This window comes from Drosophila gunungcola (assembly GCF_025200985.1).
Source record: "Drosophila gunungcola strain Sukarami chromosome 2R unlocalized genomic scaffold, Dgunungcola_SK_2 000011F, whole genome shotgun sequence".
Classification (NCBI taxonomy): Eukaryota; Metazoa; Arthropoda; class Insecta; order Diptera; family Drosophilidae; genus Drosophila; species Drosophila gunungcola.
The window spans coordinates 1,366,295-1,384,678 of NW_026453169.1; the positions used below are offsets into that span (position 1 = coordinate 1,366,295).

General features: G+C 38.1%; 2 protein-coding genes and 1 long non-coding RNA gene across 4 annotated transcripts; 2 read left to right on the forward strand and 1 right to left on the reverse strand.

Annotated features, from left to right (window-relative positions):
• Window positions 1-32: 32 nt before the first annotated feature.
• LOC128255428 (uncharacterized) lies at window positions 33-9,757 on the reverse strand. Its single transcript, XM_052985027.1, has 3 exons — window positions 9,305-9,757; window positions 581-784; window positions 33-521 (listed from the first exon to the last, which is right to left on the reverse strand). The coding sequence occupies exons 1-3, from the start codon at window positions 9,363-9,365 to the stop codon at window positions 199-201; spliced, it is 588 nt and encodes a 195-aa protein (XP_052840987.1). The 5' UTR covers window positions 9,366-9,757; the 3' UTR covers window positions 33-198.
• Window positions 6,062-8,689, forward strand: LOC128255435 (uncharacterized). Of its 2 annotated transcripts, none has more exons than XR_008267660.1 (3): window positions 6,062-7,428; window positions 7,637-7,882; window positions 7,988-8,689. It is a non-coding gene; the product is annotated as an uncharacterized LOC128255435 (long non-coding RNA). The 2 variants fall into 2 exon arrangements; XR_008267661.1 differs by having other exon boundaries at window positions 6,063-6,957.
• A 2,840-nt stretch (window positions 9,758-12,597) lies between the features above and the next one.
• LOC128255424 (uncharacterized) lies at window positions 12,598-18,343 on the forward strand. The gene is made up of 3 exons (XM_052985022.1): window positions 12,598-12,974; window positions 16,745-17,026; window positions 17,397-18,343. Exons 1-3 carry the CDS (start codon window positions 12,611-12,613, stop codon window positions 17,741-17,743), a joined length of 993 nt encoding a protein of 330 aa, XP_052840982.1. The 5' UTR covers window positions 12,598-12,610; the 3' UTR covers window positions 17,744-18,343.
• The last annotated feature ends 41 nt before the right edge of the window (window positions 18,344-18,384 follow it).

Below are 18,384 nucleotides of genomic sequence, written 5' to 3' on the forward strand. Positions count from 1 at the left end.
AGAGATCGAGCAATCAAACAATAGCTGGTGGCTTAGTATACTTTGGTTCCTTTTTTATTTAATAAATAAAGTTGATTTTGTGTCTTTACAAATACAAAAATTTACAATCAACAAAGACTTCAAATGCTCATTTCCTGTGAGAAGAGTGGAGAGTGTAGAAGAGATGGCATCGATCTGCCAGCGTAATACTAAACTAAGCTAATGTTTACCCATCCCCAGGAGCAATAAGACCGATCCGAGGAGCGTGTATCCCAGAAAACTGCTCGAAGATCCCGCCGCTGAGGTCGAACTCTCCGGTGCGATGGCATCCAGGGAATGATCGGCAATGATTACTTTCGTGTTGACCACGGAACCGGAGGGCAGAACCTTGCAGACATAGGTGCCGGCCACCTGGGAACTCGCCTTCAGAATGGTCAGGTCGTAGTTGGCGTTCAGTTCAAAGTTGGGCTGCACCAGGCTCTTGCCATTGGAGATGACATTCTTACCGAAAAACCACAGGACCACGACATCTGTGGCTTGTACTGAAAACATATAAAACATTTTATGGGACTTCTTCGGATAGAATAGCGAATATACTCACGATTGCTGCCCACATCGCACTTGAGCACCACATCCTCGCCTCGGATTCCCATCACCGTCAGGGTTCTGTTGACCGTTTCGCTGTTGATTGGATTGATGGACTTCGTCTGCGGACTGGGCGCACTCTGATCAACTCCTTCGTAATCAAACTCTTCGTCGTTCTGCATTTGGTCTTCTTCGGCTGTGGATTGCGGGTAGGAGAGCACTGAAATGGAGAAAAATTCAGGTTATTATGGCACTTGGAAATAAGTAGATTTTAGATAAATAATCTAATATATTTTAGGGAAATTGCATAAAAACAAAATTTACGGTTTCTGATAATAAATAGCTTTAACTTGAACTCGTTTAACTCTAGTTCAATAAAAGCTATATTTTCTGAGGCCAACCTCAGAAGAAAGTCTTAGACTTTTGCAATTAACGAAGTCAGAAATATTTAATAGGAACATTTTTTAATAAATTTCAAATAACTTGATTACAGAATATGTATTTTGAAGTTATCTAGTCATATAGTATTATTATACTTGGCGTTTGTCAAATTGGACTATCAAAATTAATGAAACACATATTTTGAAATTCTTTTTAAGTTGGCTGCCATATAATGGCCTTTAAATCGACTGTTTTATATGGTGGCTATAGAAGATCGGTTGTAATAATAGACCATTGGATTGTTTATAACGGATGCCCGCGGGAGGTCACATCAGCCACCACATTTAGTCGGTGGGTTAATTAAGGGAAATTAAATGGAAATCGAAACCAACGCATTCTGCTGCTGCTGTTCTTGTTGTTTTAGCAGTGTGCATTAGCCCATCATAACGGCCTGTGTTTGTGTTTGTATTTATCATTTTCGCAGCTCAAATTCATCAGGGGGTTTTGAAAAGCGGGGGTGCTGAGGGGACAGCTGCACCGATGATGGGTTAAATTAAAGGCTGGCAATTCGCATTCACGGTTTTCCTTTCGTTTTTCGTTCCCCTACATAATTACCAACATACGCACAGTGGCATGCGAGGGGGGCTTTAAGATACACACAGATAAGTAATGTATTATTTTCCCATTAATTAAACACTTTATAAATTATCTTTAGTTAAAGCTTACGTTTCATATATAGTTCAAATTGTGATAAAAAAATATATTTAATTTAAAAATTATATTAAATATAATTAAACATAAAACATTTCATAAATTTAATCAGACCAAGTGCTATAAATATGAACCCCTGAGATCTCCATCCCCCCTGGTGAAATCCTGAGTGCGCCACTGCATGTGCATGTGTACAAACACATTTGGTGGAAAACATTTTTGGTAAAATGGGGTCACATGAAAAACGAAAATTAAAATGAGCGAGTGGAAAGAGAAAACAACAGTGCCTAACCCAACACTCCCCCTCGCAATCGCATTGCCCTCTCTTTTCCGCCCCCTCCCCCCTTTTTGGGCGATCGACGCACCCACATGTGACGTGCTGACGGAAAGCCAAAAACAACTACAACAACGACAACAACGACAACGGCTAGGAGAACGGCAGCATATCGAGCCACTTTTTGTTTTTCGGTGGTGTCGCCGATGGACACACCGAATCGAAAGCATTTCACAACATTGTCCATTTTCCATAGTGCCAACTGCAACACGCACACACCAACAAATAAAAATGCACTGAGAAAAATTCCTAGGCATTCCAAAAGTGGATTGAAAAAAACCTCCTTTCAATATGTTTTTAAATTTAAATAATAAACCATGCACCCAAAACATCAACAAGTCACCGTAATAATTTTAATAAGTAACCAAATTAATGTAAAATCCACACATTATTATTAATTTTGAAACATATATAAAATTTAATAATAATAAATAAATTCAAATGGACATTTTTGTAACTTTACACATATCTTTTACGGTATTAATTAATTGATTACGGAGAATGACATGAAAAATAATTTAAATATGATGTCGTTAAGATAAAATAGAGTTATTTTCTTAAATCATCATATTGTACAAATGTTTTACCCTGGTGCCTTTTCCTTTTTTGTTTTTGTGTAAATAGTAATTGACACACCCTCGAAAAAAAGGAACACTTTGGTCTGCTGATTGTGAAAAGTTTAAATTTACATTTTGTCCATTCGCTTTGGTCGCTTGTGTCTATTGGTGTTATGGCCAGTTTTTCATCGTTTGCCCAGCGATGCGTGCTAAAAATTTGGAAAACAAACAAGAATTCTCAATGGGCCTTCAACTAAACTTCGAATGCCTGCCAAAAACCGAATGCAATGAATTCGAGGCGATCTTTTTCCCTCTGTTTCATGCATTCCTTGTAACCTGCTCCTGCTGCCCCACTCCTGTGTTCCACAAAAAATGCACATTCACTCACGCATTCGCTCTGTGTCGTAAACTTAAGCCATAAAAGAAATTTATTCTCGTATTTACATTGAACGAAAAAGACACTGAAGCCATCTGAATTTATGTTGGACGCTTTCCGCCCCAAAAAAAAAACAGCCATTCAACCGGGAAGATAAGCGTCGAATAACGAACAATTGCAATGAAAGTTTATTTGCAGATTTTTTTCGAAGTTGATCTGGATCGAATTGTTATTTGGCTTCCGATAAACATAAACCAATAAAAAAGTTGGGTTAATGTTTTTTTTTTTTTTTTTTTTTTTGGAAAGGAAATACAAAGAATAAGGCTGAATAAGCATATGGAAAAACTCAGATTGTGTATTCTTAGAGTAACATTTTTTATGCTGAAGAAATTCTTAAAAACCCATGGGAAATAGTCCCAATGGAACCAATAGATAGTATTAATCTGTCTTTAAACATTTCTTATGAAAACAAAAATAAAAGCCTTGAAATATTTTGGCAGTTATTTGTTCCTTTTAATGTATCAAAAATTTGCGTTTTTAAGGTTAAAAAAAAAAAGAAAAGTTTCCAAGAAACAAAGCAAACTTAAATTTTTAAAGGGAGCATTTATGTTTCCATGTCGCCTTCTAACCTTTAATTTGAGTTCACATCTTCCCGAAATGATCTTAACCCGGGATTATGTTCACTTTCATGTTTTCCTATCTCCAGAGATAAAAGTTTCCCTAACTTTGGTTATCCCTCGCTTCCCGCCCGTTTTAATTGCTACTCAGAATTAGACCGACAACAATTTATCATAACCATGATTCCAAATATAAAAGGCAGGGAAAATGCATTTCAGCTAATAACCCAGAGCCGCGGGCCAAAGTTAAGTCAGCATTAGTGCCAGTCACTCCCCCTCCTTAAAAACTCTCCCCCTCTGGCCGGGAATCATTCAAGTGCAGCACTTTTGCTGTTGGTTTTACTACCTGTGATAAGGCCCCGAGGAAATTAAGAGCCAGTCGTGGAGGGAGCGAGCTCTCTGATCTTTGATCTCCTTTCCCGGTGTTCTCAGGTTTGTCCAGCCGGGTCTGTCCAAGTCCCTCCCCTCAATTCATTGTGCACTCAGCACAATTTGATATCGGTTTCTTACTTGGAATCTCTTACTATTATTTTATTTTAATTTCTTGCAACTAATTCTGGCGAGTTTGAATGTACAATAGCTTAGTAATATAGCGAATTGTAATACGAAACGTAAAGGGGTTTAATCCTTTAATAAATCATTTATATTTTGAAATCTGTGACGGCAGTAGAAGATCCTAAAACAATTTTGTAAGTAACTCAAAAGATTGCATTTTATTTATAGGCTAATGTTTTTTTAAAGCGATTATAAATTTTTATATATAACTAATATATCCCCTATACGTATTTCATTCATTTTTAAACCGAAGAGTATAAAACTGTAGTCTAAAGAATTATTTTTCAACCACATAAGTTTTATTTTGATACTTTCTTGGAAACGATTTAATAATCATCTTATTGAGACGTTTTTCACACCCAATAGTTTAAAATCCATGCAGCAATTTTTTAATTTCTATGACCATTTTTGTTTTTGCGCAGTCTAAAAATACAGGTCCGATAAAATTAATTAGACTGCCAAAAAAATGTAATTTAAAAAGAAAATCAATTATTTCACTTTCCCAAGGAATGAAATTTAAAAATATTTGATTTGTAACTCTTTAAAAACGTACAAACATTTTTCGAAGTGCAGTACGTGACTGACCAGACCCAGAAAGCAATAGGGAAAGACCTGGCCAAGGGACGGAGCTGCGTTATGTGAGCCGAAAATGGTTTAGCCCTGTTCCTGGGCATTGTGTGTGTGTGGCAGAGTGGCAGATAGAGACATGATGCGAGGCGGATAATGATAATGGCATTCGGGTTCTGTGAAAGCGATCAGGTTACGGCCACGAACCTAAAGGAGAGAGCCTCATAAAGCGACTACCTACGCACCGGGCACTTCGAAATTCCAAATTGGCCAGGAGCCGCATTATTCCCGAGGGGTGGGAGTATGGGAGTATGGGAGTATGGGACACAGATGCAGGGGCAGATGTGCAGAAGTGCAGCATTGACAGATGCCGAAAATAGCAAATTATTCGCAAGCGTGTGCCGGGCCAGAGAAAAGGGATTGTGGCTGGTCTAGTCTAAAATCCATTTGGCAGATGCCAAACTAATCGAGTACTTAAATGTTTTTTTTTTTTTCAAATGCTTAAAATATGCAAATATATGTACGCATGCTTCAATCATTTCGGCCTCCATTATCCAAATCGATTTATTTCAATTTCCATTTGTTTGATCCCCCAGATGAGCAGCCATAGCAATGGCATCAAGTGGCCGCAATAAATTTCGATTTTCTATGATCCAAACATCTAGATGCTCTGGAGGCACTTTCTTTATATGCATTTCCAAATAGAGAACATTGATTTCACTTAAACGATTTTACACAGCGCCCCCGATCGTCGAACCCAAGTTTCTTATCCCCCCCTCGAAGTACTGAGAAAAGCAATGTTTCCTAGTGGGTGCACGTGTCTGTGGCAAGTGCCTTGGATTTGGGTTCGATTTTTTCGAAATTGTGCGGGCGCACTGCCAACAGAGGTTAGATGGCTATATAGAATATAGTCGAGGCGCGACTTCGGCTACGCCTAGCGCATACTAAATCGCTCTGGGGCAGGGCTCGTGTTTTCCAGTGCCATCCGAGTGGCTTCTAATTAATATGCGGCACTCCTTTCTCGTTCTTCCCTATATTCCCGTATTCCCCTCCTCCCCTCAGTAACTATTTGGGTTCATTTCGATTTGGGTTATTTATTGCCATTTGGCTGGAGACCGCCATTTGGGCTTGGAGCCGCATTCAAAGCTTCAATTAAAATTTTAGCACGCGCAGAGTCGATTTTTAAAAATTCGTCACACCATAGCTGAAGAATGTCGTTAGGTGCTTTTAACTACTTTTTGGCGGTGAAGAACAAAACACACAAAAGAATATGTTTAATAAAGTGAAGACAAGCTTAACATTTATAATTTGTAAGGCATGAACATGTTTTAGATTGTCAAAAACATTTTTGTACAAAAATTAAAGAGTCTTTTAGGATTCCAGTACGTTAAAGACAGTAAATACATGTTAAAGAAACTAATTAACTAAAAAATATGATATAACATTTAATAACCATTTGATTTTATAAAACTTTAAACACGGCTCTCATTTATTTTTGCAAATTTTAACATCCTTAACTTTTATAAATATCAAACCAAGAGATTAACTGTCGACTACTTTGTTTGGGAGCATTTAAGTCAAAAATTCAAGAGATTTATTCGGAATCTATAAATTCCAAAGCTTCTATCCAAAATAGCTTACATTGCTTGTTCGATTTCCCTCCAAGTACATACTTATATTCCCTGTATTATTGCCATCCACTTCTTCAGTATGGCTCGTAAATTCTGGAAAAATATTTCTACCAAGCCGCAGCATCTGTGGCTTTTCGGTTTTTCGCTTTTGACTTTGACTTCAGCAGTTGGGCTCTCCATTATCGTGCCGATCATCAGCGCTTTGTGTGTGCATTTGTCGGGGGTTATGCAGTTATGTACAAGTCTATATAATCGTGCCCCACTTGAGTGGTGCTGCATAAGCCCGACCCCACTCCACCTCCATTCCCGCGAGAAACCCGCACTCCGCGGACGACAACTCATTCGGCGTCAGGCAATTCGCCAGCAACGTTAAGTAAATTGATTCTTTAATTGTCGAGAATTGGTTACCAGTTGGTTTAACTCGCTTTTGCTCATGCATGCCGTACACCCCCGTCCACAAAGCCCCCATCTTGTGCAGTAAATGTGGCTATGGATGTGGCTATGGATGTGGCTATGGAAGTGGATGTGGATATCGATGTGAATGCAAGCAAAGGCGCAGAGTCGTGAATCGAGAATGAAAACGAGAATCGGGCATTGAGCATTGAGCATCGAGCATCGAGAATGAATACATGAATACCAGGCCATGGCGAACAGACAGCATCGGGTGAGTCAGCGGATCCAAAATAAATAGCCCCGGGCCTCCGTTGAGCAGGAATTTCTGCACAGACAAGGGCAGGGCCCTCACACCGGGCCACAGCCACGACCACTCCCACTTTCCCAGCCCCCACGACTCCCTCGCATTTCGAGCAAAACAAAATCTTTTTTTATGCTTCGCGCTTCTCGACGCATTCGCGGTCATTTGATGCCTTTTTTTTATGTTTTTCCCCGCCCGGGCATTTCAATTCGCACCAAGCAGGCTACACAAAATGCCATGAAATTCAATCCACAAAGCGACGAAAAAAAAGTAAAAGAACTCAGAGTTCTGCACAAGAAATAACTTTACCCGAGTTTAGGAACCTGCTCGAATTCTTTAGCAAAATGTATTTTGAAAATACGCTGAGTAGGCACATTTCTAAGGCAATTATTACAAATTCAGAAAACATGACACTTTCCAGGAGTTGTTTACATTTTTTGTGTAATTATATTTTAAATTGAAAAGCTGGAATAACCCAAAAATCCAACAAATATATGACAAACTTTCTATAAAGTGAAAAACTGACTATACTTTAATTTGTCAATTTAAGACTTCTGAGACTTAAAATAGAATTCTAAATTTACACAATAAATTGCTTACTTTTTGCAATGTTACTCTGTTATCCCATTGATTGCCTTTTTTCTCTCAGTGATTTCAACGATCATCGGTTCGACTTGTTGTTAACCCATGTCAAGCCCCGTCGGACAACTATGGAATATTAAGTAAATATGGTAAATATGGACTGAGCAAACATAAATTCCTGGCGAAACATGTCAGCAGATCAGTCGGCGATCGCCGGAGAGGAAATGGCTTTGGCTTGGCGCATACCTACCTATGAACATACGATTTCGCAATCCAATCAATCTGATCATAATCGCATTGTCTATGGATTGGGGTAAGCAAACAACAGGAAAAAGGGTTCCAGGTGATCCAAACGGGGTGATCTCTGATCACACCACGACCAATAATGTTCTCACGCTTCTTCGCCACGCTTCTTTAGGGAAATCGCTCCTACCTAGAATTGCGGTGAGTCGAGGGGCTAATTAATACAGGACCCCGGATCCGAATACGAATACGAATCCGAATCCGAATCCGATACCGATCCTCAACCTAACCCTCCTGCTGCTTGGGCCATCCTATTGATCATCGGATTGTTTTTGCTCATTTCCTGGGCCCCGGACAATGGCTAAAGTCTGGAATAATTAACAGCCGTAACCGATTCGGAATCACAAATGGCAAACAGCAAATGGCAAATGGCAATAGCAAATAGCACCGCTCCCCTCTTCAGACACTTCCTACCGATCCAGTGAATGAGCGGGGAAAACTCGATTGCATTCAGGCGGCCGCCATTCATCGATCGTGATAAATAACTGAATTAATGTGACTGCCTCTGGACAATAAATTATTAAGCTTACTGTTCAACTCACTGTAAAATGTGCTAAAATTACGCAAGTAATAAAAACATTAGCGCTTCACTATCTATAAAGAAAATCATTTGAATAATGCGAAACTCTCGCACATTTGCAAAATGTCAGCAGATGAAAGATCAGCGATGAATCATTGCGATAAGTCTGAATGGTTTAATGGGAATCCTCTTTTTTTATATCTTACTGATGAACGAAAAAAACAAGACATTTAAAAAAAAAATGATTGCAATAAAACTTATTGACTTGTCAAGAAATCTTTTGCTAAATTGTACAATCGAAACGAAACGTTTGCAGAATTCATGCTAAGAATTATCATTATTCAAAAAAATTAAGGTATTTTTTTAATTTTGTCACTTAGATTCTTTGCAACTTAATAATTAAGAGGTATTTGAAATTGAATTCTTTGCTGGATTGTAAAATCTGTTTACTAATATCGAAACGACAAATACGCAGAATTCCTTGCAACGAAATTGTTTGAATTTTCAAATTTTGTAAATGGGTTTTTTTAAACAATAATTGGGAGGCATTTAAATCAAAATATTTGCACAATTTTGAAATTATGTGCATCGAAATGTAAATACTTTGGCGGCCAAATCGTACGGCTATCTTCAAAATTTCGTTCGGTGCATGATGATCGCTGGGACAAATGTAGGTCAGAATGTGACTGAAACATTCCGGCAACGGCACTATCATCTCAACCCGCTCACGCCCAACAATCACATCGATTTATAGTAAATTCCTGCACTTCAAATCCCAGTCCAAATCTGATGGATGCATTGCGATTAGTGGAAAGACGAGGCCTGGATTTTGGGGTCGCCCTTCCGTCTTTCGATTAGATTATGAGACGGCGGCACCCCCAATTGCATCAGGTTAACCCCAGAGGCACTTACCCGCGGAGCTGCCCACGATCAGTAGGAGTCCGGCAATTAGCAGAGCTCGTCTGGACATCATTTTGGTATTTCTTATAGAGGGTACGCGGAGTGCACTCGCCGCCGATCGGTGCTCAAATAGATTGTATCCAATAGGTTGCAATTTCGGTTTTTGTTCGATCGGAGATCTGTGTCACTCGGGCCAATTGATTTGTGGTGATCTTTTTGGTTTTTTTTTTTTTTTTTAATTATTGCCGCGTAATTATGTTGACGTTTAAGCGTTCCAGTTTCCGGCTAGCACAGTCAGCACTTTCCTTTATTTATTTTTTCTTTTGATTCTTCAACTCGCGCACACACAAGACAAATGGTTTTTGGCTCTGATATATTTCTGATTTTTCTTTTTGTACTTTAAATTTTCAAAATTCCGTTAACCGTCCGTTCGGATCAACAGAAAAACGAGAAATGGGCAGCGGTTTTTGGTTGTCTGGCATGTCAGCTTGTCTGGTTGTCTCTACCACCTCCGAAAGAGATAGCCAAAGAGAGTGTGGCTGGTTTGAAGAGAGGGCGTTAAGAGAGCGTAGATTATGTGGCGCGAAATAATTTTATTTAAAAACATGCTTTTCGAAGGGGTTGTATTTATAGAAGAAAGCATTTCCTGGCCATAAATATGAATTAACGGATGCGGACCGTTGAAAGTGTGGATTGTGCATAAAAAGCTGAAACAAAAAAATATATATATGATGAACCTTTTGAACAAGCCCCAATTAAGTTAAAATGAAGTAGCGAAATACAATTTCATTATGCCACATGCTTGGGCTAAATTCCATTAATTGCTGAAACAGCACATGTCTTTCTCTCACCCTTTCTCGAGTTGCAGTCCAAGATTCGCGGAAATTTATTTGCATCCCCCGGAGACAATTCGCTTGATGCAATTGCGGCATTTTCTCAGGCCGCCAATAAAGTCTGAATCGGCCTGGGAAGTCGTGATTTCCTTGATTTCCAAGGCGCACTGGTAATAGTATCATAGTATCCCCATGTTCCCGGAGTTTCTCCATTACTCTTTCTGTTTTTCTGCCTTTTTGCCTTTTTGCCTGTGTCTGACGATGACGCCTACATCGGCTGAGATACAGATACTTGGATACTCGGATACTTGGCGCAACAGATGCAGATACGATTTATGAGTGCGACAGCGACCGCATTAAATGTAGATACATGCAACATTTGCACTGTACAAACAAACAAACAAACAAACAATTAAAATTAATCTACGAGCATAAAACAAAGTGCATTGCATTATGGATCTTGCACAGATAGATCTCTTTGAGTCTGTGTGTGCACTGCACTGGGCGACAATATGGTAAGGATCTTGATCTGTAATAAAAGCATAATCATCGTTAACATAATTTAGATAACATTTTAAAAGTTAATTTTATTTCTTCAACTGTCCTTTTTGTTTTAGAAAACCAATGCTGTTCAAATATTGATTGCTTTATTTAATAAGCACGTTTTAGATTGACGTTTTCGTTAAAATTCAATTTAGCAGACTTTATAAGCCTTGACTCGAAAAAATTAATCCAACCTATTTTTGCACTGGTTGAAAATTACAAGCAAACTGTTTGAGTGATAAACTCAAACTAGCAAAGTAATTATTATCACTTAAGATCACTTAAGTAGCTCACCAAAAGTAAAAAAGACAAATTATTTATAGTCTTGTAAATTTATTACTTTTAATTCTTAAAAAAAAAATGAAAAATATTAATCACGATTAATCAAATCGAATTAAAATAAGTTTTATAAGCTGTTTTGATTTTCAACCAATTTCAGTGCTTTCCAATTGTGAGAATGTTTTGTTTTCAGTGTGAGTGGTGCTATGTTTGCGTTGTCGTCTTTTTTGGGTGCCAAGCTTGTAAACATCCGCAAATTTAGAACAATTCCTAGGGGCTTCAGATTTGGATTCTGTGCGGTGAAAAAAGGGAATGGGAATAAAAAGGGGATTGAATGGGCGTGGATATTAATCAAATATTTATATTTACACACACCAGTGTGTTGGCACTGGAATGCATTCGTAGAATTTCCGAGAATTCGTTTCTTTTGAAAACAAATTAATCAAACAACAAGGGCGACAACAACAAAGTTAAAAGCCAGCAGAAGACTGGAAGAATAGAATGCTGACAGCATTAAAATGTGAGACTTCTAATGCAACCGCTCGGGAAATTGAAATGTTCCAAGAGCCGCGCAGACTCCCTGCTCCAGAAGCTTAAGAGAGGTTTTGAGAGTTTCCATTCTCTTAGGCAGTTGGCAACGCGGAAAATCGCTGCGGGTGGAAGTGGGATGGGTAGATTGCACCAACTGCAAGGGAATGCTGGAAAGTGGAATTGACCTAGGCTCTCTCTTTCGCCTTCGGTCCTGTCCTGCCAAGTTGCAAATTTGTATTTCTTAGTTCAGCGATTGCGACGCCTTTCAGGATTTCCAATAGGGCACTCCTGCGACTGTGCAACATGAGTCATCTGCTCTCCGCCGCGCCTTCGGGCATTTAGTTATTCGGATATTATGCTCACTCTCTTCCTCCTTTTCCTTCATTCTAGAGCGCAAGCACGTACAGCGGAGCTTCCATAACTGGCACATCGGTTTTTGAAAAATCAAACCAAACTGAAAAACAATAAAAATATTAAGCGTTAAGAAACCTCTTTTAAGATTTTCAAAATTGTGTCGTTCCATTGCTTATCCCGGTGAGTATCCTGGTGAGCAATAAAAAGCCTTAAAAATTTCCTTTCATTCATTTAATATATCGTTTAAAACTTGAAGTTTTTTATAACAAATATTAACTATCTAATACAAAATATAGTTATTAAGTAATAAACTTTTAATCAAACTATTCTTTATTTATCATCCTTACAATGTTATTAAACAATATTGGCAAACTTATGGTTTGCTTATTTTATCTTAAATGACATAAAAATAGTCTTAAGTGTTCTTTTTGGAAAATTGTTTTTTTCAAGTTGTCAATACAATTGTTAAATGTTTTTTTTTATCAAAATTCAAGAATACCAAATATCCCTTTCAAACATTTCATATTTTGCTAACTTAGTTTATTTGATGTAGTTTATTTAAATATTTGAATACATAATATGTTGTCATTTAGTTTTTCTTCTTCTGTTTCCCTAAAATTAAAGCCGTTTAAGAAATTAATTTTAAATAGTCGATGTATGAAAATCTAATAAGATTTTGGTTTTTGAATAGCAAACACTGACTATTTACTTTCACCCTCTTTTTATCATATTAACTCAGTTTTAAGCATGTACTGTAAGAGCATTAGTTTTCGTTAAGATGTACCACTGTACCTGGAATCCCTCCGTCGGCATTCGCAATCGCACTACATATTTCCCACTGGCAGTCCTCGACGAACAACGGAATCGAAAACGACAGCCCACGCAAAGGGGCAGCAAACACACGAAAAGCCTTAGCGACAAAAACAAAGTTCAGTGTCTCGGTCGCCGTTTATCCTCGAAGTTGGCAAAAAGCGAACGGGTTCTGCAACCGCTGAAATACAGAAACACCGAAAGGCGAAAAGGATTTCAAGGAGTGGAGATTGGCACACCATACCCTGTTCCCCTCAATCATAAACAAGCGACCGAAATGAGGCATCTCTGGCTGCTGCTTCTTATCGCCTGTGGATCTGTCCAGTTTCCAGGTAAAAATCGGTTGCATCTCTCACATCTTTTGCCGCATATTGAGTTCCATTAAAACAGACAAATTAATTATCGACTCAATTTGTAATCTTTATGTGCAGTGTTTTTTTTTTAGGAAACATATGCGGGTTCCATGTAAAAGTAGAGGCCCCTCAATGGCTTAATTTTCTCAAGGCGCACAAAGAAATACTTATAAAATTTTTGTTTGCTTGCTGTTTCTTTTAACCCACTCATGGGCGCTAATTTGCATAATCTAGAGATTATAATCCTGGGGAAAATGTCTGCGGCACTTGTGTTTGTGTATGAGTTGCAGGCGCTTAAATAATCGATGGATTACATTACCCCGTTTTTTTCCGCTGACCCAAAAAGCAGAATCTTCACATAGCAGGGAATGCCAGCTCATTTAAATTATTCACAGCTCTCTCTTTAAATAATTGCAAGGAAAAGAATTTCAATGCATCATTGCGGCTAACAAGAATATATATTAAAATATTAAGTATCCGTTAAAGAATATGATTCATCGGAATAAATAGAAATAAATTATTGAGTATTAATATATATACACAAATAGAAAGATTAAAAATTAGTCATATGAATTTATAAAAATCATAATCATCATTCATATACTCGTAATACACACATATCATTGTATACTAGCTAAATGGTTAGGTATTCAGCAGAGGTTGCATTTTCGCCATCCCCACATGGAACCGGCTCCAAACTCCATAAAACACTTGTCTGCCACCCAAAACTATCAAAGCAAAAGTGCTTCATAGGGTCGCCACGTTTATGGCAAAGTTTTCCTTAAACGCTCACTGGGAGTTAATAAAGGGGGCGGGTATGAAGTGGGCAAATTGGGGAAGGGCCAGGGGGAGGGAGCGGGGGGGTTGAAAGAACGTGTGTCATTCATTGAATTGACGACAATTTGGGAACCACTTGTAAGCAGGGCATGTCTTGAAGATGAAGATGGTACACAGAGCGAAAACATGTTATCATCAGCTATACAAATTGTATCAGGTGTATCGATTATAAGATATCTTAATTTACAAGTATGATTCTTGGTCTTATTAAATAAGTATAACTCAAATTTCGTCAAAATCTGATTTACTTAATGTGCAAGTAAGCTGATTTCTAAACGATAAGAAAACATTTTTCAGACCGGAAATATTTTCAAGAAAAAAAATTCTCGACATGCATTCATCACTTTTTTTTCGGTTACGAATTCTTTTTGTAAGTAATTTTCTACGACCTTCAGAGGTTATAATACGCACCTATAAATTCGCAGTTTAACAAAAAAATATGAACTTTATACCAAATAAAATACAATGACAACTGATTAAAAGTGACAGTTTTTATTTTTTTATCACCTTAGCTGGTAGGCTTAGATCTAAAAAAACAAAAAAAAAATATTTCACAGTAGTAAGCATCCTTAAAATGACCGTAGTCTGTAAGAAACAACATTATTCAATATTATTGATCAGTAAATACTAAAATGCATTTTTTGTACGTGTACGAGCATTGTGTAGTGCTTCCAAATAGAGAAATTAGTGGAACAGTAAATGGAAAGGGTGGCCGGGGTATGGGGAGAAATGAGCACATCGTTAAAAATATCAACATGATTAAAGTGGCTCTTGAATAATTAAGCAACTGGGAGTGGGTCTGGGGAGCTGTGGTAGATGAGCTGTCAAAGGGAACAGAATACGCGAGGTAATTGCCGTATCATGCGTGCGTTCCAGGGTTATTTGTGCGGCTTATCGATATTAATTATAATACGGAGAGGACAACAGAAGCGTGGGATTGAATGAGTCTGTCATATGAGTTGACAGTTTCCCTTAAACGGATGTGCCTTGACTTTCTACAAACACATAAGGCGCTTGACCCTGGAAAGTTTGTAAAAGCTTCGGGCAGTAAAGAATATAAAATTTAATTTTAGGTTTGGGTTGACCTTTCATAATAATATACATAATTTTTAAATTTATAATATGCTAAATTTTTTTGAAAATATTTTTTTTCTATTTTGGAGTATATATGGGTAGTGTAATAAAAAAATAGTTATTACACTTTATATTAAAACGTTGTAGTTGTTTATTTTGTATTTGAGTGAGAACCCAAAAATACATGTCAAATTTCTAAGCTTTAGATATGATAAATTCAGGGGGCGTATTCATGATAAGCAATATTTATAAAAACCAAAATAAAAATTGTATTTTGATTCAATTTATGTTTTCAAATCGGATGCGAAAAGTTTCCAAGTTCTTACTTATCTTTTGGGTACGCCCCTATATCTTGATTTTTCTGCAATTTTAATGACTGCTTTAATATTGGTAAACACTTTTGTGGCATACTTTTGGGCTATGAAACTCCCCTGGGTTCACACTCAGCTACAAGTAATAAATTAAACATGATCCGTATTGTTTTTATGATTCAGAACGATAAAATCATCCCCATTTCCCGATGACCCCATTCATATTTTCCGGGAAAACACAAGGCGGTAACTACGCCAAGGCTAAGAAAGGTGTCCCGACATGTCTGCCGATGTCTTTTCATTTTTCCTAACGAGAGTGTAAACAAAACTAATAACTTTGGCACACACACACACACACACACACACACACACACCCGCCTCACATAAACCCACGAATATCTGGTAAATTGGCAATTTTCGCAGCCATTAAGCAATGCGCTTAACGTGCAAATGACGCAACCAAAGTGATGTACATATATCCTTGAGCCAAATCCAGATACATATATGTATGTATAAGTATATTCGCTGGAATATCGAGTGTGTGCCTTGCATATGCTGAGTACTCCCGAAAAGAATTTCATTCCGTGACCTGACCTCCAGCAGGAGTTGTAACCATCATATCACTCCAGAATGGGCGTTGACACGCTCCCTGGGAAAATATAAAAAAGGGGCTTGGCTTGGCGGCATATTCCGTATTCCGTTAATGGTTTTATGTTGCCATCCGCTGTCTTTGGGGCTTAGGCTGGCTTCGAAACTATAGCCAGACACGGAAATCTGGCCCAGTACCTTCTCGAGTGCTTTTCAATGCATACACGGCTAAAAAATTGATATGATATGCTAATCGTTTCCATGGTTACTCGCAAAATTTTCATTTTAGAAAAGAAACTTTTTGAAACTGTAATTTAACAATGATGATGAAAGTTTACATTTTTCTTGCTTTATAATGCAACATGTAACATGAACAAATGTAACACCGTTGGTTTATTTATTTTGTACAAAATACCAAAACAAAGCTTTTGTTGGGCATTGAAACATTTTTTTTTTTTGCTAATTTTTGTTGTCCTACTTTTCTATTATATTCGCCAGGTAACATTCTTGAGTATCTTAGGAATGCTGAAAGCCATGTTCTAAATTCAAACCAAAAGAAATTCAAATAAATTCAAGCGAACATACTAGCTGAGTATAGGCTTTAGGTAAATGTAAATCTATTTAGTTTTTAAAAGTACAAACGAAGGTAAAACCAAATTCTTGAACTCGAAGTCACCTTGCAAACAGAGGCCCGATTGTTATATCAAAAAAGAATTTATCATTTAGATCAAATATTTTAATAAAGCCCCTTACTATACGTTGCACTACCAGCATAAAAATAAAAAACTTTAAAGGCGGAAGAACAATTAAAAAAAAAGGATCAGAAAAATAAAAAAAACTATTTTAATTGCCAAAGTCAAATTTGTATTGAGCTATTTTTTAGCTGTGCAGCATTAGGTGCGTGTGTGTGGGGCCGAAACTAATTAAAATCCATTCCAGGTGTGCTGACCTTGCCGGAGGCACTCCCAGCCAAATCTTCAACAACCGCTGGAGGTGGCAATGGGGGAGGAGCTGGAGGAGGAGCCACTGCTACATCAGCTGGAGACACTGACTACAGCGAGTACGATGAGGAGGAGCAGCAGCGGGCTCCAGGAAATCTGGCCAAAACCACGTCAGGTCCCAAAATCCCCGATCCCTACTTCGAGCAGACTGACGTTAACTTCTATGTGCCGATAAACACGACCAGTGTGAAGCTGGACTGCCCTGTGAAGAACTACAACGGTAGGTTTGACAAATAACACAATTATAAAAAAAAATGACTTAAAAACGAAGTCTAAAATTCTCCCCAAATCGGATAATTTTTTTTTTTAATTTAATTTGCTGTAAGTATATGATTTCTAGGTTTTTGAACTAAATTTAAATTATTTGGTAAAAGAGCGTACATTTTTGTTATTAATTTTTTAAGGGCGCAATGTTGTCTGCATTTTGAATTTTCGACTGTATTAACAAAAAGAATTTTTTTGGTAAAAGTTAACAATTTATTTATTTTACAATGTACTACAAAAGTCTTCTAAGCGATGAAACTATGAACATTTTTTTGCTTTTGCTGAAAAGCTACAAACAAAATATTGATTTTTGTCGTTTTTTGAAGCACAACATCACGTGATTCTGTGGTACAAGGAAAAAGTGCTCGTCTCCAGCGGTCGAAACATATTCAACAAGATCTACAGTCTGGACAGCCATTTCGCCCTGACCGTGCCCCTGGCGTCCAATGCCACGGAGGAGCGGTACGAGTGCAGCGTACTCCCCAATGCGCGACGCCAGGTGACCATTCGCTTTGGACCGGAGCCAAGCACCCCGGCTCCAGCTTCAGTTCCGGCCTCGGCGGAGACCTCCTCGACCGCCAAGGATGCGGCGCCTCACGGACGGGACATTAGCCTCTGGCTGCTCGGCCTGCTCTTGGTCGCTCTCCAACTGGCAGTGACCTTCCGATTCTGAAGCGGGCCAAGTTCAAGAGCCCTCTAAAATCTGCACCACCGGCATTACGTTTGGAGATGCGCACCGCAACAGATGAGCTTGACATTGGGACGTGTCCCCTGGGTCACAGACGATTGCGATCCGAGGCAATCGATGGCTTGGCAAATTTAGTTAGGTGTTGCTTTGTTACTGTATTATATAGGAAATCGAACTTTCGGGGAAGCAAAATTCCTCGAGCTATAGATTGTTTGAATTACACTTCCAATTCTGCTTCCTCTACTTCCAATATCGATGTTTTTGGACTCCTTTGAAATATTATACTATTGTTTGTGAACAACTACTTGAATTTAGAAAAGCTGTCTATAGTATCGAATTAGCCTAGTGTGATTGCTTTAGTCTTGCGCTTAATGAGTCGAGAGATTAGTAAATAGTTGATTTTAACTTAGCGGAACAAAATGCGATACCAAGTGGCTTAACGAATCATTGTGAAGGATACTATATATACATAATACATATAAAAACAGATTATGAAACCATAAGAACGATGTATGCAATTTTGTTGGATATAAAACTGAAATAAACTAGAGCTGCTATAGACCCAGCTGAATCCATTCAACGAAATCCACCCCTATATGATGGTCGACAGGATTTTTGTGAGTGGG

Coding starts and splice junctions, on each gene's coding strand:
- LOC128255428 (XM_052985027.1), bottom strand. CDS start 9,365: ATGATGTCCAGACGAGCTCTGCTAATTGCCGGACTCCTACTGATCGTG. Junction 785..9,304: donor GATCGTGGGCAGCTCCGCGG/GTAAGTGCCTCT, acceptor TCTCCATTTCAG/TGCTCTCCTACCCGCAATCC. Junction 522..580: donor GTGCGATGTGGGCAGCAATC/GTGAGTATATTC, acceptor ATATGTTTTCAG/TACAAGCCACAGATGTCGTG.
- LOC128255424 (XM_052985022.1), top strand. CDS start 12,611: ATGTACCACTGTACCTGGAATCCCTCCGTCGGCATTCGCAATCGCACT. Junction 12,975..16,744: donor TGGATCTGTCCAGTTTCCAG/GTAAAAATCGGT, acceptor AATCCATTCCAG/GTGTGCTGACCTTGCCGGAG. Junction 17,027..17,396: donor CCCTGTGAAGAACTACAACG/GTAGGTTTGACA, acceptor CGTTTTTTGAAG/CACAACATCACGTGATTCTG.